This window comes from Rhipicephalus microplus, chromosome 3, assembly GCF_043290135.1.
Source record: "Rhipicephalus microplus isolate Deutch F79 chromosome 3, USDA_Rmic, whole genome shotgun sequence".
Taxonomy (NCBI): domain Eukaryota; kingdom Metazoa; phylum Arthropoda; class Arachnida; order Ixodida; family Ixodidae; genus Rhipicephalus; species Rhipicephalus microplus.
The window spans coordinates 245,364,564-245,385,650 of record NC_134702.1 but is presented as its reverse complement, the minus strand read 5'-3'; the positions used below and the strand labels follow the sequence as shown (position 1 = coordinate 245,385,650).

Here is a 21,087-nt window from a genome sequence, read left to right as displayed (position 1 = left end):
ATGTATATCGATGTTGAACATAAACAGTGGGATGAAATATTACCCTACGTAACATTCGCATATAATACAGCCGTTCAAGAAACAACCCACGTTGCCCCTTTCGAACTAGTATTCGGCCGAAGGGTGACCACCCCACTGGATGCCATGTTACCACTACAAGACGAAAACAGCTATCCACCTGACTTAGATGACTTCTTGCAAAGAGCCGAAGAAGCGCGACAAATGGCAAGATACCGAATACGCCGTCAACAGCGCGTCGACTCTAGTCGGTACAACAAACGACACAGTGACGCACTTTATCATCCCGGTGACAAAGTGTGGATATGGATCCCAGTGCGCCGCCGCGGACTCTCTGAAAAGCTTCTTTGTCGATACTTCGGCCTTTATGAAGTACTCAACCGTATCAGCGACGTCACTTATGAAGTCAGATCCGCGGGACACGTGAGCTCAAGACGCCGCAATACCACGGAAGTTGTACACGTAGTCCGCATGAAGCCCTATCATGACAGATCGTCGGAAAACGAGTGAGAGGGCGCATGTATCATTTCACTCTCTCGAGCATCGGGATGATGCGTCTAAGGAGGGGGATAAGGCCGCGACAGGTTGGCCACGTTCAAGTAGCCGCCGCAATCATCATGGCAAGAGCACCAGCAAGACCCGGCTGGCATGTGTCACGCGTTCGTGTGCTCAAACAACGAGGAAGAGGAAGTTAGTTGAATCTGTGCCTCTCGGCTCCTCGGACTCGACGACCATAGTCATTAGACTTGTGGGCACAAGTTCGCCCTAATAGAGTTGCTTGTTTTTTAGCCTGTCTGCCTCAGCATCGCTACAATATGTTATCACTTCTTGTAACAATTGAACATGCTCTGATGATGAAAGAACGCCTTGCAAGTTTGTGAATTGATTAATTGAAATGAATCCTATCTAGGGGTGTGCGATTATTCGAAATTTCAAATACCTTTTTCAATGGCGCACTATTTGATTCGATTTGCACTGGAATTTCACTATCCGAAACTATTCGAACTTCCCGAAGACAGTCAATGTCAGGTTGGCAGTGACCCCTCAAGATTTTCGTTATGCTTCACCCCTTTACATTCTCGTGTTTAAGCAAAGTGCTCTTCAGGCTCTGCTACAGCTGCAAGTGTATTGAGTCAAGAAAACTCTGGTTCCAACATAGAGATGATAGATGTTTCAGAGGGGGCTTGAGGGGGTGCATTAATGCTGTTCTGGATCTGTAATTGGGGCGGGAAGTTTGAAAAAAATCGGGCACTGAAGATTTTTAGCATCCAAAGTTTCCGATGTTCATATATTGAAATCTACAGGGCAGATTTGGATCTCTGAACTCGAAGGGAGTACACCCTTGTTCGCCACGTCAGTTGAGCTTCCACAAACGTTAAAAGAGAAGGCAAGACTGAGAAAATACTGTCTTTGCCTTTCACGTGTAAAGTGTTTTTGACTACACTTTCATTGCATCAAATGATGTATATAAACACAATTTGGCCTCAGAATTGCCTCATTCTTGATAAGTAGTTATGAAACACAATGCCTCCAGTGTTTCATCAACCTAAAGAAAAGAAACACTTTCATGTTAATATCTCATAAATATATGTCTTAAAAATTCTCTCCAACTCTTTTTTTTTCCAGCAATTTCACTATAAAGTATTGAAAAATATTCTAGAAATGTTCCAAATATATTTGATTCGATTCGCACTCACACTTCAATATTCAAATTCACTTCGCACCTAAAGTTTTGCTTTTTGCATCGCTCTAATTTTATGCCAGTCTTTACAGTAGGAGTTTGCTTACCTTTATGGTTATTAAGCACCTCATTTGTGAAGACTGTAGCTACCTTTTGCACTTTTTTCATTTTCATCAAAAGGCAGTCATTGTAAACCATTAACCTTAATCTTGGAGTGTGTTGTCACGTATGATTACACCCGTGAGATTTCTCTGAAGTTCAATGACAAAATGCAGGTTGTGGACCTGCCGTGGCATTGAGTGCCTCGGAGTTGCAGTCGGTGGCCGACCACTGCAACGACAGCAAGTACAAGGCGCGCACGGTGCAGGAGCTGAGCGTCGACCTGTTTCTGCACGCCTTTGTGGAGCAGTGTGGCTCGCTCGAGGACAAGGCCATGGTCGTGGCGGTGCTCGAGCATGCCTTCGACGTACTCGCGCTCAGTGTTGGCATGGTCAAGCGCGTCTACTGTGATGTGAGTTTTTCTTGTTATGACGTAGCAGTTTACTGTCAGATTCTCATCGGGATGCTCTTGTCAGATTCTTTAGCTGGGGTACCAAACTAAACTTCTTTTGCAGAGGTGCCCGAAATAAATATTCAGGGTTTGTACAGGTCCTTGAAATCTTTTAAAATCCTTGAATTTGAACGATGTACTTTCAAGTCCCTTGATATTCCTGGAATTTTTCGCTATCCTTGAAAATCCCCCGCAGGGGCGCCTGCGCAAGTAGGCGTTTGGTGTGTAGCGACACCACGGACCCGAGCTAACGGGGGAGTTTCTACTCCCTCCCACGCCTAGCCGTGCGTGGCTTTGCCGTGTCCGGGGAAAAGGGGATCCTGGGGGTTGAGCCGACGCTGGGTGATTGGACCGTTAAGGCCCCCCGGCAGAGGCAACACACCCCTTTGGCCCCGGCTTCACGTAGACGGCACCCCTGGGCTGACCCACCCAGGGGAAATCGGCAGTCGCCTTTTCCTATCTCTCTCTCCCTACATCTTCGTCTTTATCTCTTACTGTTTATCTGTCCTGTCTTCTACTCTCTTCTGTTTACTTCCAAACTTCCTGGCGGCGAGGGTTAACCCTGTGCAAATAGCCTACCTTGGTCTAGGCGCATTGGGTTATAGTTGCGTTGTACGGCTGGCGTCTGCAGGTTTTAGCATTCACAAACTTGTAGCGTCCCCTTGTTGGGCTCCGTGGTGGGTGGCCGCCAACGCTTCTGAAGAAAATTAAACTGGCATGCATAAAGCATTTCCCCTATTAAGTGATCGTGCCTCCTCAAAGCGGGTACGCACCGAAGATATCAATTTTTTCCTCCGGCCAAGACAAACCTTTCCTCATTTCCACGTTATACACTGCGAAAAAACTAACAAGCAAGCCAGAACAGTATCCCCCTTCGTAGTGGCTAGGTCCTTAACTGAAACTCTCGGTGCCGGGTACAAGGTTACCAAAATGGCCAGTGGAGATCTACTCCTCGAAGTACGTGACAAAGACCAATTTGATAAACTGAACACCCTCACAACGTTTGGAGACACACCCATCAGTATTACGCCACACAGGTCTATGAACTCATCTCGCGGGGTCGTTTCGGACGCAGATTTGCTTGACCTTACCGAAGCTGAACTTCTTGAAGGATGGAAGAGCGAGAACGTGACAAACGTACAGCGCATTAAGATAAGAAGAGATCAAAAGGAAATACCAACAAAACACTTAGTACTGACCTTTGCTTCGAGCGATTTGCCGGAAACAATTCAGACTGGGTACACAAAAACATCTGTGAGGCCATATATTCCCAACCCCCGCCGTTGCTTCCATTGTCAGAGATATGGCCACGGCTCGCAAAGCTGTCGTGGCCAGAAAACTTGTGCTATGTGTGGAGTCGTGGGCCATGCGTCCGACAACTGCGAAGCACCTGCACACTGTGTAAACTGTGGCGGTAATCATGCCGCGTACTCACGTTCTTGTTCTTTCTGGAAAAAAGAAAAAGAAATCATCACTTTAAAGATAAAAGAAAACATTACATTTAAAGAAGCAAGAAAAAGAGTCTCGCCATTTTATGGCCCTACATATGCTGATGCGGCGCGCCAGGGGGCAGTGTCGCACCAGCCCTCGCCACTCCTTCGGCCTGCGCAGAGCGAGCCATTGGCTGTGGCGCCTGCCCCCAAGGCGGCAGTAGTTGAGTCTACTCCGCCTACTATTGAACAGAGACCAGGGACTCCAGGGTCCTCGGGTCTCAAGGCCTCACCTCGCCAGGCGAGGCCCAAGCTTCGAAAAACCAGCTCGCATGAGCGGGCATCCAGTGCCTCCGAGGAGGCAATGGATACGGCGGCACCTCTGGTGCCAAAAGAGCGGCGCGGCTCTCTGGAGCGCGCCAAGAAAACTAAAAAGCTCATAACTGGGCCTGATAATAGCCCTGCTACTTGAGCTCGACCTTTCAGTTTAAACAAGTCACTCCCTTAACGTACACACAGCACTACTTTACTTCCAATATGGAAACACAAATTATACATTGGAACGTCAGAGGCCTGCTTAAAAACCTCGACGACGTCCAAGAGCTTTTATACAAACACTCACCTCAAGTGCTGTGTGTACAGGAAACACATCTTAAATCCTCCAATACAAATTTTTTACGTGCTTACGTCATATACCGAAAGGACCGAGATGATGCTGTGGCGTCATCCGGTGGCGTAGCCATTATTATTAACCAAGGAGTAGCGTGTACACATTTACCACTCCAGACATCCCTTGAGGCGGTGGCTGTTCGAGCGGTACTCTTAAACAAACTCGTCACCATCTGCTCTTTGTATGTACCTCCCCACCAACGTCTTGAAAAACGTGAATTTCAGTCCCTAATAGACGAACTACCGGAACCTTATTTGCTTCTTGGGGACCTAAATGCACATAGTGGACTGTGGGGCGATTCTCGCTGTGATGCACGAGGTCGTCTCATTGAACAATTTCTCTTCTCTTCCGGCGCCTGTTTGTTGAATAGGAAAGAGCCAACCTACTATAACGTTGCCAACAAAACTTACTCGTCTATAGACCTCAGCATCGTATCACCTTCACTTCTACCCCTATTGAAATGGAAAATCATAAACAATCCATATGGAAGTGACCATTTTCCTGTAGTGTTGAGTTCACAAACAACATGTGAATGTCCTCTACATGTTCCCAAATGGCTGATAAACAAAGCAGACTGGGAACAGTTCTACAACACTACACGTTTGAGTTGGACAGACATATGTAGGTTAAACATAGATAAAGCTGTGAAGTACTTCACAGCTTTTCTAACTGACGCAGCAGCCAGGTGCATACCGCAAACATCTGGAATGCCCGGCAAACGACACGTCCCATGGTGGAACACGGAGTGTCGTAATGCGCGAAAGGAACAGAACAGGGCATGGAGATTGCTGCGCAACTCGCCAACAGCAGAAAATCTTGACACGTTCAAGAAAATAAAGTCTCAAGGAAGGAGAACGCGTCGGCAGGCCAGAAGAGAAAGCTGGCAGAAGTTTTTGTCAGGGATTAATTCATACACACAGGAGGCAAAAGTCTGGAACATGGTCGGTAGGATAGCAGGGAAACAAGTACACACACTTCCACTCGTAAACACTCAAGGTGATACCTTGGAAGATCAGGCAAACTTCCTCGGGGCACACTTTGAACGGGTATGCAGCTCGTCCCACTATACTGACACTTTCCAAAAATACAGAACAAGAATAGAAAAGCAGAAACTCGAACACAAATGCACTAGATCCGAGGCATATAACCAAGCTTTCAGTCTAGCTGAGCTGCAAATGTCTCTAAACTCCTGCAGTACTTCTGCCCCAGGTTCTGACCGTGTGATGTATGAAATGTTAAAAAACCTACCAAACGAAACCCGTAAAACCTTACTTTGTTTGTACAATGCTATTTGGTCTTCTGGCACTATTCCTACCTCCTGGAAAGAGGCTATTGTTATTCCCATTTTGAAAGAGGGCAAGGACCCTTCTTTACCCTCGAGTTATAGGCCTATAGCACTTACAAGCTGCTTGTGCAAAGTCTTCGAAAAAATGATAAACTGCCGACTTGTACATTTCCTTGAAACAAATAATTTGCTCGACCCATTTCAGTGCGGGTTTCGAGAAGGTAGATCCACCACAGACCACCTTGTTCGTATCGAGGCACAGATCAGAGACGCCTTCGTTCATAAACAATATTTTCTCTCTGTGTTCCTAGATATCGAAAAGGCGTATGATACAACATGGCGGTTCGGCATTCTAAGAGACCTGTCTCACCTTGGTGTGCGCGGAAGAATGTTTCATATAATCGAAAGTTACCTGTCAAAGCGGACTTTCCGTGTCCGTCTGGGCAGTGTGCTTTCCCAAACATTTGTCCAGGAAACAGGCGTGCCACAAGGTGGCGTGCTTAGTTGCACACTTTTTATTATCAAAATGAACTCTTTGCACTTGTCCATTCCCCGCAATATGTTCTATTGTACATATGTCGACGACGTTCAGCTTGGCTTCAAGTCATGCAACTTGGCCATATGTGAGCGGCAGGTTCAGCTGGGTTTAAATAAGATCTCCAAATGGGCAGATGAAAACGGATTTCGACTTAACCCACAAAAAAGCACGTGCGTTTTGTTCTCTCGAAAGAGAGGCATGCACTCGGAACCTGACATTCGACTGAACGGGCAACGTCTGTCCGTCAAAGCCGAGCATAAATTCTTAGGCCTAATCTTGGACAACAAGTTGACCTTCGTGCCGTACATCAAGTATCTAAAAACAAAATGTTTAAAAGCCATGAATGTTTTAAAAGTGTTGTCACGTACTACTTGGGGTAGTGATAGGCAATGCCTCATGAACCTCTATAGAAGCCTCATTCGCACCCGCTTAGATTATGGGGCCGTTGTCTATCAGTCTGCTACTCAAAGTGCCTTGAAGATGCTGGACCCCGTGCACCATTTGGGCATCCGCCTTTCTACGGGTGCTTTTCGCACCAGCCCCGTAGAAAGCCTTTACGTTGAGTCAAATGAGTGGTCGCTTCACCTGCAAAGAACCTACATGTCCTTTGTTTATTTCCTTAAGGTGAAAGCAGACAAGAGGCACCCCTCATACTCTACTATAAATGACTTGTCGAGCTCCATTCTTTTTCAAAACAGGCCTTCAATGAGGCAGCCCTTCTCAGTTCGCCTGAAGGGTCTAGCCGAGGACACTGGAGTGTCACTCGAACACAATTTAATGGCTCCTGTAGCATACCCGCCACCGTGGCAGTGGCAGACTATAGATTGCGATGTGTCTTTTTTAGAAGTTACTAAACATGCGCCTATTGCCCATATTCGAACATACTTCTTGGAACTTCAACACAAATACACACGTCCTGAGTTTTTTACAGATGCCTCTAAGTCTAACTCCTCTGTGTCCTACGCTGCTGTTGGCCCTTCCTTTTCGGATGCTGGCCCTCTACATCCAGACACAAGTATCTTCACGGCGGAAGCTTACGCGATACTTGTGGCAGCTAAACACATCAAACAATTACAAATACAAAAAGCAGTAATTTATACAGACTCCCTTAGTGTGGTAACGGCTCTGCACAGTCTTAAAAAACAAAAAAACCCTGTCCTCATCTCACTTTACTCTATTTTGTGCACACTTTACACACTCAACCAACATGTTGTAGTGTGCTGGGTGCCAGGGCATCGTGAAATTCAAGGCAACGTGATGGCGGATCAGCTTGCTGCATCCGTCCACGAGGGCACCGCCACTACACCCATATTAATCCCGGCCCTTGATCTTAAGCCGTCTCTCAAACGAAACATCAGAGACTTCTGGCAGAGCAAGTGGAATACACACACACAAAACAAACTACACATTATTAAGCCACACCTTGGTCATTGGCTGCCAGTATCAAAATCGCGTTATTCAGAGGTAATACTAACGAGACTCAGGATAGGACACACATACGCAACACACACACATCTTTTGTCTAGTGACGATCCACCATTGTGCGACAAATGTGGTGAAACATTAACAGTCCTTCACATACTAATCCAGTGTAAACATTTAGAAACTCTAAGAAAACAACATTTTCCATTACTCTACCGACAACATATACCTTCACACCCTGCAATGTTTGTCGGTAGGGAACCACTTTTTAGTCATAAATCTTTGTTAGCGTTTTTAAAAGAAATTCACAGCTTTCATGTCATATACCCGGGCATACCGTAGCATGACCTCTCCAGAGAGGTTTTTGCTGCGGTGGCTACACAAGAAAGCACATGCCCCACGGCCCTTGGACACAAGGGTTTGAACGAGTGAGGCACTTGTGCTAATGCCATACATATCCACCATCGTCTTTTATTATCACCAACTTTTGTCATCTATTCACACCACACACACCTTTCACGGCATGGTCATCATTTTATTACTTGTATGTTTTTACCCGCCTTACTGCGAGGAATTTTATGGCCCTTATACAGCCACTTATCACAATCATTGTCCGTATTTTTAGTAAGATGAACTGGCGCTCTTTGGCCGTGAATCGGCCCTTGCGCCATAAAACATCAAACATCATCATCATATTCGTGAAAATCGTTGAATTACCTGAGCAGTGCACTCTCATATCGACATTTCAACCTCCTAAATGTGGTACATTCTTGTGTGAACCTCTCAAACTCCCCATTTCTGAAGCAGTAATGCGGCATGGGTGCACACGATCCCATTTTGCAAAAGTGCATGTGAAAAAAAAGTTAGTTTGTGGCGAGAATGAAGCAGTGAATGCTTTAGCAAGAAATTAGAATGTCACACGAAGGACAAACAACCCCATACTTGTAACACGCCGCTCAAACACGAAGGACGCATGAAAAGAAAGCGGACTGGACAAGTGTTGATGAACAACTGTCATAGCTCGACACTGGAAGCGTGCCGCTAAGACAAACCAAGAACGCCGCTGGAAAAGAACACACGTGTATCCATAGGATGAGTGTAAATTAACCACTGTCACAGTTGTTACTTCTTGGTTACATGGATACAATGGCCTGTGCTTGGTGTATTTTTGCTTGTTGAAAACCCTTTTTTTGCACATTTAATATTGGTGTTGTAAAAGAATCAGTTGGGAGATTATTTTTAATTAGTGTGATTTGTTAATGTTTTATTTTATGCTTGCGTGTTATGTACTTGTAATCATTTCTGCATGGCTGCCGCGTGCATGTACCGGTCACTAATATCACTGGTCACTGGAAGGTCGCCTTGGCGACCTTCCAGTACTCTTGGCGACTTTCTAGTTTTGTCTGGTAAATAAAAATTTTGAATTTAATATGAATTAAGTTCGAATTGAATGCAGAAGCTGGGCGTGAAGTGGTTCCACCACTCGACCGAGGGAGGCCGTAATACCATTGAGCTACACTACCAGTCATCCCAGTCTCCTAATGAAGTGGTAGTACTCAACATTGGCGTGTTCCAGCTGGTCAATGTGCTTATCACTGTCGTGCCTAATGACCCACTTAAGTACCAGGTGAGTTGATGGCCGTCCACGGGCGCTGCTGTCGCTTGAAAATCAGCTAGTGGTTGATGGCTCAGCCTTGTACCATGATAATGGTATCTCGATTATTTCGTTGTGCCACACAGAATTTCCGCTGTCCTACATTTTGCAATGCTTTTGCATGACATTAATGTACTGTCGTGAAAGTGACTAAAGATCAAAAGTCTGCTATCATTCATGAAGGGTGTGACAGGTCTGAAAAGGTTATTGTTTTCTTTATACAGGTTGTTCTGAAGCTTCCCCCATTCACGGTGCCTGTGGTCCCCATAAAGTAAGTTACACTATATGTCTTGACAATACAGGGGCGTCGGAACAGTTTAATGGTGCAGTGATGGTGCCGTGATGGGGGGACGTGAGAAATTTCTCCACTGTACGTCTCCTCACACCCATTCATCGTGACTCTGTTGAGAGATGAAGCACATATGGTACTAGAGGATTTGGGGCATTGCTTGCATCACTAAGCCAGTGTCTTTCTTCAGGGCCAGTACTAGCACTTATATATGGAGTAAACGGAAGGTATTAGTGTGTAGAGCTGGACGTCAGTGCCATAAGATAACAGGAAGCAGGGGGTCTTCCTCCTGTAGTGGACTTTGTGAAAATGTATGTTGGCTGGTGTGTGGGGAGGAACATGGCTTCTTGTACATAATCTTTATTCGCAGATAAATTGAGCCAATATGGTACTTGAAACAGGCTACAGGCTATTGAGGTCCATGTAGCTGACTGCATTCACTTTTGCTCATGCGGTAGCATTTCTAGTGGATGGATTCGTTGTCAGGAAAGGAAAAAGCGTATTGCAAAACAGTTTTTCTGTACACTTGGCAAGGATGATAGGATAGTATCTTTTCACAAGCTTCCATTTTCTGAACGAATAATGAACAGTGGCATAAATAAACCATCTGTGCATCAGAAAAGGTACTCTGACAAAGGCTATTTTTGCCAGCACTTCAGGAACAAGTAATACGTCGCTGTGCTAAAGGTTGTTGCTAGAGGTGTGTGAATACCAAATTTTTTAATACGAATACATAGCTTCAAATATGAATTAAATATTGAATAAAGAAGAGGTGAAATTTTTTTCCACCACTAATCTTTTACTGAATCATATATTTATGGTGGAAACAGTACAGTTGTTATTATAGTAAGTTATTGCACACAAAAATTTGATCAAATATGTCACCATCTGTACTTCCAGAAAGCATAAGACTGTAAAAGTACAGCTTGTGGCTGTGATTTCTTGGGTTCAATTCATATGTTGAGCAAACCTTTTTTTATATTTTTTTTACAAAAAATAGAAAAGCTATTGTACTTGCATGGTGACTAGTGAGCATGAGGCCACTGGTTTGATTGTATAACAGTCAACACCATGTACTTAAATAGCCACTCACCCGGTTTGACACTTTTGAGCTGACAAGCGCAATGCGTAGATGAGGCGTTCATGATCACGTCTGCCAAACTTTGCAACGCTACGCGCCGCGGAAATGGGTCAAATTTCAAGATGAAAGCTGCTCCCCCTTCCCTCTGTCGGCGCACGCGTAGAAAATGAGGGCATGAGCTGGCGTAGGAATGGCCCTACGTACACGGCAATGCAGTGACATTGGTCCTCTACGTAGACGAGTCTGCTCTGACGTTGTCAATAGTATACCACGTGACATGGCAAAAATTATTTAACACAACATGCGTAGTTTATGTATTTGTTGCTTTAAGAGATTAATAAAACATGAAATAAATAATGGGACACAATAAACAAATGTGCGCACTTTTCTTTTATTTTTTTCCCCGCGAAATGCTACGAGATGCGAGGCTAATGTGCCAGCGTTTCGCATGCGTTCGTGTCCCCGCGGTCAGCGCATTGAGCAGACGACCGCTGTGGAATGCTCCTACGCGTTCGTGCACTCATTGTGCTTATCTACTCTACCGCGTATAAGCTGCGTTTCCAAACCGTCCCGCAGAAACAGGCAGAAGACCACAAAATAACGCTGGTCAACAAAGCAACGCTGCTCGCGTTCTCGGGGGTTGAACTTGTTTGGGCACGTCATGCGCACGTCACTTCATGGTTGGGTGCTGGAGAGGGTGGGGAAGAGATTTGGCTTGCAAAGGCTACGCGGAAGAGCGGCAAGGGTTTCGAGTTTGCCTCCTCTCATCCTCGTTTCGCGCCGCTTCAAAAAACCTGTTTTCTCCGCTCGTGATGAACCGATTCGAAAAATTTTTGTGGCAAAATGTTCTTCATAGGACACCCGATTACTTCCATTGTCTAAACTAAAACTCGGTATGGGGTCTGGTGAGTGGCCCTATAAATCTTAGCCATTATTAAAGTAGCCTAGGTGGTCACAATTCATCCAGGTTTTCACAATATCAGTTTTGGCTCGAAAGACCCTGACTTTCTTGTTTTCTTTTTAATTTTCTTCCCTGTGCTCACCGGTGAAGCCGCTGAAAGAAATAGGAGTATTTGGGGTGTTTTCCAACTACACAGCAATACTCGTTATCTCGCTTGCTTTCGTTGCCTTTCTCGAGGACTGCGTGCTCGCCATTTTCTGATCAAGAATGCTGTGTTGCGTTGATAGCAGCACGTACATGACCGAGGTGTACCGGGCGCGCAGCGATAATGCACGGTAAGCGCGTGAGAAAGGTGATTACTGATGTGTGATAGATAGACGTCTCAAACACGCTTTTTTGTTAATGGAGCCACAACTCCCAGGGGCGAAGGCGCTATTTTGCCATGTCGCGATTGCCTTCGGCGCACTGGCTGCCGACGGCAGTAAACTGACGTTGGCAAAAGAGCGAGATAGCAGCAACTGTGTTGCCGCACGAGCGCGATGCACCTACGACGGATTTTCAAAGCCGCTGTCGGGAACGCAGCAGAACTACGCATTAATCCGTCCGTCACCTTACGTGTGCCGCCTTTAGCAATGGAGAACTATATGTGATGATGCCATTTACGTTACCGAAAGTTACCGTTACCGTTACCGAACGTTACCGAAAGTGCACGGTCTTTTCTATGTTTGCCATTGTGCGGAAAAACACTTCAGCTCATTCACATGACCATATCCGCTATCATGAAATTATTCAAGAACATTGAAGAGAGTATACATGCTGAACAACGGCACAGCTGACAAATGACTCGCCAGGCTTCAACATGTGTGTGTACGTTTGTACGGCAATCAATTAGCGAAAACCTTGTGGGGCTATACATAAAACGCAATACCATCGTACGTCAAGCTGCGCGCGCCCCTAGCTAGTTGCGGGCAGCGCATCGTCTGCTAATCTCACTCGATGAGCATCGTGCCCTGTAAAGTATGCGCGTGCATTTGCCCTTAAGTAGAGATATGCAGATGTTCTTTTTCTTCCTGCTCACTCAGTACGGGACTGAACAAAAGTGTGAAGATTGTTTTGTCGAGCCAATGAGGCAGCGGCGAGTTACCTTCATTTCCATGAGTGATACGCAATTGCGGTTCCTGGTGAGGCAGCGGATGCCGTGGTCGGTACGCTTACGTGAACCATAACACCGTTAAACTGCTGAGCCACACGTACTGCCGTGCAGACAGTACATGATTTAGATTGATTGAGATGTTTATCATTGGTAGGTTTTTCGCAATGACGTGCCGCCGCATTCATCGGTAGTTGTCATCACGCTCCCGTGAATTTACATGCAGGCATCGCCGCACGTGCGCCTAAGTCGTATAAAACACTGAATGATCAATTGAGGCTCTTAGCACAAATGCGCAAAACCGTAAGTTCTTCACAGTGACGTGCGAACGAATATTCGGGAACATCAAATATTCTAGGAATATTCGAGTTAGTTCGAATATTTGAATATGTGGTTATTGAATCGAATACGAATATTACAAGTGCAACATTAGATAAATATTCGAGATATCACGCACCACTACAAATTGCTGGTTCAAGAAAATACAGTGATATTCTCCACTCATCCTCTTCACATTGAGAGCACAGCATCTAGAAGGGTATCCGAGCCGCCCACTGATATTTGCCGAGCCAGCGAGATAACGCGTGCGCCAGTGAGGACCGTGCTCATAAAATTAAAGCTGCCAGTTGCCACTCGAGGGCCACTGCCCCCTTTCCCCTAGCGTCTTTTCAACGCTCGTTAGAGACGAGTGGGGCATTTCCTCTCTGCTTCAGGTTTCGACGGCCGGCCTAGCAGGCCGTCGCATATCGTCGTATCACATGCGCCTCGGAAAGCGATGAAGATGGGCTGGCTCGTTTGATCTCTGTGTCAGCCATGTTTATCACCTCCCTCTCACACAATTACCTGTGGATAGAATGTACAATACGCTGGGGAATTTCTTCAATATGGAGTTCACGTGACATGAAGCAAACGGCAATAGCCCATCGAGACTGTCCATGTAATTGCTATCACAACAAAAAGAGAGGTCAAAGAAGTTGTCTCGGCTTGAAAATCTTCCCAACTGGTCCCTTCCCAGCGCACCTTTTGTTCACAATTCGCACATTGATGAGTGTTGAGCGGTGCTACCGCTAGGACTTTGCGATGTTCACAGACCGCTCAACAAGCTGTGTGGTGACTTCGTTAAGTCCAATATGCAAAGCGAGACTGTTAAGTATAGTCACACTAGTCCTCAGCACCTGCTGCACCTTAAAACGTCCTTCCTGGATTCAGTCTCAAACCCTGTTTGGAACCCTGTTTCGGCGAATCCTAGACGTGACAATTGTGGGGAAAAGGGGGGTTTGCTTTTTCACACCGTGCTGCCTTCCCCCCCGCCGCCTGCTTTGAGCATGGAGTTCCCCGAGGAGCCAAGGAAAAAAATAAGAAGAATGAACCACCAGCCAGTAGGCGTGCGCAGGGTTCCGCTTTGGGGGGGGGGGGTTGAGTCAATGTATGGGGCAGAGTTTGTACCCCACTTCTTAATGATTAGGAGGGGGGGCGACTGCCCCCTCCCTGCCCCTCTTGTGCTTAACTTAGGCCCGCCAGCACTTCTTTCACCTGACCAGTCGTTTGTCATCTGGCATATGTTTGCGGGAAACCCTATTTATTACCCAACCATGTGAGTTGCTCGAGGACTACCTAGCTACTGCTCCTTGATTGCATATTGAGTTGAAAAATTCATTAGCATGAGGCGTTTCTAAAAATGTTTTGGCAAGCAGACTCGGCTTCTTCGAAATGCCTTGAAGAAGAGAATTCCCACACTTTATACTTTGATTCATCACAGACTCTTGCTTGGTACCAGTTTTATTTTTTACAAGATTTTTGACAATATTTGAAAAATTAAAAGTGTTAAACCCAAAGTCCTTGGCAGCGTAAGGAAAATGCCATTCAGTGCTCACGTCTCTAAAAATTATTGTGTACAATGGAATGATTCATAGTGAGTTAGAGTGATTGTTGAATCACTGCTAAGCAGGCAATTTCAAACAGTATGTTCTCACTTGCAACGAGTTTTCCTCACCTTATTTCTTTGATTGTTAGATTGCTGGTTTTCTGGCTAGGACTTTTTTTTTTCTTTTGGAATGACTTTATGATGCCCATCATTGGTAGACAGCATATGTTCATTCACACTTGCCTTTTCACTCATTGTTCACTTCAACACATATCCTGTGCATTGCAGAGAAACCAGAGTGTGGCACTCTTTCATGCTATTTTCATGCTATTATGTTTGATTAATGGCTGCTGTCTAGGTGTTGACATTGTCTTCTTGGTTACATTGCAGTAGTATGTCTTGTACAGCTCAATGATGTGAATATTCACCAAAAATTTGGACGTGTTCTGCTCCGGTTGATACTGAATTCAGTTTTGTGTGCTCCAAGACAGCAACAAAAAAGGCAGAAAGACAAGAGAGACAAAGAAGTGCGCACAGTTCTATACTTGCTTCGGGCTTGACGCCCCCTAGTGCAAAGGCTCTTTAATCTCACTCGTCTTTGTCACGAAGCACGATCTAGACTTTGCACAACCTTGAGCAACTGTTATGCCTATTTAATTAATAATAGATCTGTTAACATGATAATGGAAACATTTCCATACAGCATTAATTGCAGACAGGGCAGTTTGTATTAAGTAATTTTCTTCAGCTTCTTGACAGTGTACAAATAAGAGAATTTAGAATTCTTGTTGTGATCGTACCACTAAAGCAGTGGTGAGAGCAACTTTCTGGCGGTTCTTGGACCCCTTGTGTTTACTAATGAACCTTCCATTGTGCTTGCAGGAAGGAAGACAATGGCAGGAGGCACCAAAAGCGATGAACATAGGCTTCACTTTAAATTCTGCTTTGGCGTCACTTTGTTTCCTCTCGCATGGCTTTTGCTCTTCTTTTATTTGGCATGACTCCAGAGCCACCTCTCTGGAATGATTCTTTTGTGACAATGCTTTTTTGAGACCAATTAACTTTACCATAGGCTGCGCAAGATGTGATTAGGACAATAAAATGCTTATTTCATACACTTGTTTGTTTGGGCTGCTGCTGGCTTTGCAGTCAAATCAGTGCGCATGTGCTGTCCATTGCCGTTCGTTTTGTGGAACTGCAAGGGTTGCAGATGCCACTTCTAGTCTGCATAGCTTGGTCATAACTAAGCGGCTGTGCTGTAGTGCGGGTGTTTACAGCACTTGCAAGATTTTTTCTGCTGTTGTGATAAATTAGTGCTTCAGTATAACACAGTCGAACATGGATACCAAACTTTAAGGAAACAACAAAAAAAGTTCTATAAATAGGTAATTTGGTTCTTAAGATGTATTATATATGAAAACCACCTTAAAGAAAATTTTATAACTGTTTGATGTACGCAACAATTCACTATATGTTGGTTCAGTATTATCGGGTTCAACTGTAGTAGAAGGGAAGAAAAAAAATTAATGAAAAGGCATTAAGGGCACACTGACCAAGAACAGTCAGTGTGCCCTCAATATTATGCATACCCTGCAATCAGAAGTATAATGGTGCATTTGTTTTTTTGAACAGTTAGTTGCTTTCGTATCACTAAACAGAACCTGACGAGACTGGCAAGATATGTTCCATTGAACAGAACGTTAATTTACTGAGAGATCAACTAGGGTGCAGAAGAAAGCAATCTTGTCAGAAGCACTTGTTTTATTTAGGCAGCAGTTCTGTTTAAGAGATTTCCGTTCTCGGAGAGTCTACTGTATTGCACCTTCTGATCCAAGAAGGAATGGTGGTTAGTGCTGTGTCGATCTTGTGGTACTTGTTCTTCATTATTCTGAAGAATGGTTATCCCTTGTAAGCTTTTGCTGCACCACAATCACCAACACATTAAGCACTGTTGACCCACTGAATTCAGTTATTGTTTTCATTTGTGTACATAGCCATCAATTTCTCTGCTTTTCTTTAAGCTTTTGTTGTGGCAATGCATATGGAACAGTAAAGAATGGCTTGCTGGCTTTATCAGGTAGCATTGGCTTGCAGTGCTGCACTGACGGCATCATTCTTCCAGGGTAAACATAATGCTTGGGCTTGGTGAAAAAAATGCATTCTGCGGGCGGTGTCTGCATCTCGGCTGAATACTGCAAGTGTGCAGGGTAAGAAGAGCTTAGAAGCAAAGCATGAATTCGGCTTTTGAGGCACCCTCTTCTCGTGCAAAGGCCCGTCTTCTCTCTCTTCAGAGCAGGCAATGCCCACTGCATGACGTTGGTAGTAGGTAGCACCAGTGCATATATGTTCTGTAGTAGCACGCTATTGACCGACGGCTGACGTAAACGATGTCTAGATCAGGTGCGCTTCTTGCCAGAAGATGCTGCCGCACTGGTGCTGTGTTCCATAGCCCGATAATGTCACATAGTGGTATATGCTAAGTATGTGCAGCAAAGAAATGAAAACGGACTTGATGCCTTCAAACAGTACGCAAGCTGACTATAAGTGGTGCTGACTAACACTGCCAGGTTTCCATGCACATAAGTAGCCTATATGTGGATGGCTGCTGCTGTAGCTAGTAGTGACGCAGCTTCGCAGGATGCCTTGGGTCAGTGCCAAGCCGCAAGCTTCGTTTTGTTTCTTCTTTTACAAGCCGTCCAAACAATGTGCTGCTGTCATGTTTTTCCATCATCTTTCTCACTCTTGCCACTTTCTGTGCAGTGCATGCACTTTTCTCTCTCTTGTTGGCTGAATAAACGAGACATTGTTACTGTAAAGATGTGTCCATCTTGTAGAACGCGGCTGTACAAGCTCAGTTCTGTTAGTTTTTATTAATCATGTGTAGGGCCATATTAACATTGCCCAGTTAGGCAAAGGTGACCATTTGGCAGAAGGCTACCCGGTTGGAATAGAAACTGAAGCAATGAGAAAGCTCTAACCAAAATTATTCATATTACAAAACCCAACGTTTCGAAGCCACTCCGGCTTCTTCCTCAGGAGTGAGAAAAACAGTGATGTGCGGCGCTTATAGTATACACTTGCTTGCCGTGCGAGAGAGGCTTGTTGCAACTCATCGCAAACCCTGGCAGCAGAGGGAGGGCAGTGTCCCCTTGGAGCGATTGATGTTTGCCTCTGTCTGCTGAATGTGCAAGGATTTAAGGAGAAACCTGTTGATTAACCATGAACTGTTGGATTGTACTGCAACAATTATGAACTGCATGAGTAGTTAAATCAGTTAAGAAATACATATGACACCTACAAGTGTGCTTTAATTGACATATGTTTTTTTTTTTTTTTCGTTCGTCTTAGCCATTAGCACAGTGTACCCTTGTTTCTATAAAAAATCATTCCTAAAAAAAAAAAAGGAAAATCGGAGAAGTGCATTTGTGGAAAATGCTTTTCTTTATCTGCTTCTCAAATTTGGCAGCATACGTTTTGGCTGCTTGCAAGTGAGCACTGCTGAAGTAGAGATGTTGGGCTTTTTGAGAAAGCGTTTGTACATTATTGTAGACAATATGTTACCAATCCTCTAGTAGCATATTTCATCCGGCAGAACAAATTAAGGCTCTCCGAAGGCAGTGTTTCCGTACTGTGCTATGTATATTATAATGCTAATTGCGCCAACAAATAACTTTAATTTTTAATCAAATTTTTCATCATGCAGTGTGTCAACACTTTGGTCTTTTAAGAAAGATGGTGACTATAGAAAATAAAACCCAAGCAGAACTTTCACAAAAATGTTCTTAATTACATTCTTGAATAAATAATTGTTTAAATTTTCATTAATCTACAAATTGTTCACTTTAAATAGCTAATAAATTTGCATTCTTGCCGGCAATGTTTAATTTTGTAGGAGTGAAAAACACATCTTAGAAACTGAAAATTTTTTTATAAGTGTTTGCTATTTGATTCTACTCGCACAGGAATTTTACTATTCAAACTTTCCAAAGATATAACCCACGTCTGATTAGAAGTGGCCCCTTCAGATTTAGAATATACTTCACCCAATCATACTGTCGTGTACCTGCAAAGCTGCATTTCAGGATCAGCTACAGTTGCAAAGGCATTGGGAGTAGACAGATGTGGCAGAGGTGGAGGCTCCATTAATGTTGTTTTGAATTTGAAATTCGGGCGGGAAGTCCGCAAAATCTGACGCAGAAAATTTTTAGCATTCAATATATCAGATGTCCTTGCATATCGACATCTACGAGGCAGATTTGGAACTCTGGACTCGAAGGGAGTACACCCTTGTCAGCCACATCAGTTGGGCTTCTACAGAAGTCGAAGGGGAGGCTGAGGAAATGTCATCTATGCCTTTCACATATAATATGTTCTCAACAACACTTTGGTTGCACCGAATCATGTACGTGAGTATAATTCAGCCTTTGCATTGCCTTATTCTTGATAAGACAACTATGAAACCCAACCCCACCAGCACCTCATCAACCAAGCCCAGAGAAATATTTTTAAATCTCAAAAGAACATGCTTAGGAATCCTCTCCAACTTTTTTTTTCAGTAATTTTACTTCAAAGTATCTGAAAAATATTTCAGAAATATTCCAAAATTATTCAATTTGATTCGTACACACATTCGATATTCAAATTTGCACCCAAAATTTTGCTATTCACACAGGTCTAGTTATTATTGCACACATTGTTTTGTTACTAAACTGGAGTATATTTCCTGGATTTTCCGAAAAGGGTAGGTTCTGTTGCTGTACATCTTAAAATGGGAGGGCCGAATTGTTTTCTCTTTCTTTGTGAACTGTATGTCAGGCTCAACAGAGTTCAGGCATGTGAACAAGTTGTCGACCCACACAGAAGCAATGGTCTATGTAGCGCACAAAAATTTTGGGTTAGGTGTCTCATTCCTGTCCCAAGCAGGCAGACTTCTGCCGAATGTTCATCTTTGATTCATCATAAACTGTGCCAGCAAGACCAAAAGGATACTTTTTCACAAGGGGAATTGCCTGCACTGTGATATCAAGCTGCAAGCAGATCTTCGTGCAAGTGCTCAAGCGAGCTGCGATAATGTGCAACGGATTGTCAATCGTGACGAAAAAGGTTTCACAGTGGAACTTAGCTGAAGGATCGAACGACTCTGTTGTGCCACCAGTCCTAGCTGTGATGCCATGTCAATTGTTTTCGCATTGTCTGCATGTTTTACGAAGTTCTAGCCAACACTTCCTTTGCAGGCTTTCGAATTTCATCGAATTTCACTTGGATACATAATTACTTAATAATTAGCTTATTTTATTCTTAATTTTGCCTTTTTGTGTGTTTATATTGTACATTACTGTTATGATGTTAAGTTAGCCGGCTCTAGCAAAGTATTGGGTGCGTTCCCAAGTGGAATTGGGCAAGCCCCACCACCGAGTACAGATGAAGTGAGGGAAAAACGAAGATGTAAGAAGCAGAGTGGAATGAAGGAGAGCAGTGACGAAAGAGGTTGGAGCCTGCAGGGTGGTAGAAAGTAAGCCCTAGTAACACGCGGCAAGGAGGAGGAAGGTGAGTGCGGTATTGGCAAAGTGGAGAGGAGAAGAATGAAATGAAATTTCGAAGTGGGACCCGAACCCCGGCACCCGCGGTTCATAAGTTAGCATCTGAACCATCCAGATGCAGTAGCTGAACAAGCATTTATGGGAACCACATGGTTGTGTGTTTGAGAACGAGAAAAAGATGGCGAGAAAGAACGATAGCAAGCAAGTGACGGAAAGAAAGAAAAAAAAACGGAGGAAGCAGACCATAGCCAAGTGGCCGAGCTAATTGATTCTCGACTGCGAACTGGCTTCCGGCCGAAAGTGGAACCACTATGGTGGGACTTAACACAACATCCCGCAAGCAGGTTGGCGGGACCTCAGCCACAAAACTTTGACATGTCCCGCCTAAATCGGTACGTCTGGACACTTTAAAAGTGTTCGTTTCCCCGAGCCATCCCTTTCTGCTTAGCTTCCAGCACGCTCGTTGCGACGAGAGAAACTCCGCAGAGTGGCTGATGGAAAGGAGAAGCGCTGTTCCACCACAGTACAGCCGACTCGCTCTTGTGGCGCTGGACGTTGAGTGCTCGTGTTCGCGTGCTTCGACATGTCGAGTTCGTGATCTATTGGTGCTGTCACAGAAAACTACGACTTTCAAGTCGTCCCTACACCTCCCCTGCGTTTCCCCATCACCTCTACCCACTCTAGGCTCAGATCGCGATTTATCTGTATGCATGACGATGGAATGCATTTAGAGATGGTCAGGTGCACGCCTCCTCCTCGACGCGTGATCCGATCACAGCGATAAACAGTAAAGTTTTGTGCAATATCAAACAATTCCTGGTCATGCGCATTAGAAGAAATTCCGTGAGGAATGGCAATCAAGGAGGTTCTATACTATGAGATTCTATAGAGCTCCTTGAAAGCAATTCATTACGCATTTCAGTTTCGGTAGCCCTAGTTTCGGATTCTGTTTTGCGCCTAATCACTGGGACGCCTAGCGGACAAGAACAGCTAAGAAGCAAGCCTAGCGAGAGA

At 44.5% G+C, this 21,087-nt stretch overlaps 1 protein-coding gene across 4 annotated transcripts in view; it reads left to right on the top strand.

Annotated features, from left to right (window-relative positions):
- The window catches only part of LOC119168780 (DIS3-like exonuclease 2), a 220,597-nt gene extending 204,947 nt beyond the window's left edge, over positions 1–15,650 (top strand). For all 4 annotated transcript variants that reach the window (XM_037420144.2, XM_037420143.2, XM_037420146.2 and 1 more), the window contains 4 exons: positions 1,975–2,210; positions 9,051–9,221; positions 9,473–9,519; positions 15,416–15,650. In XM_037420144.2, coding sequence (XP_037276041.2) covers positions 1,975–2,210; positions 9,051–9,221; positions 9,473–9,519; positions 15,416–15,452 — 491 coding nt within the window. In that variant the 3' untranslated portion in view covers positions 15,453–15,650. The remainder of the gene's footprint in view (positions 1–1,974; positions 2,211–9,050; positions 9,222–9,472; positions 9,520–15,415) is intronic.
- The last annotated feature ends 5,437 nt before the right edge of the window (positions 15,651–21,087 follow it).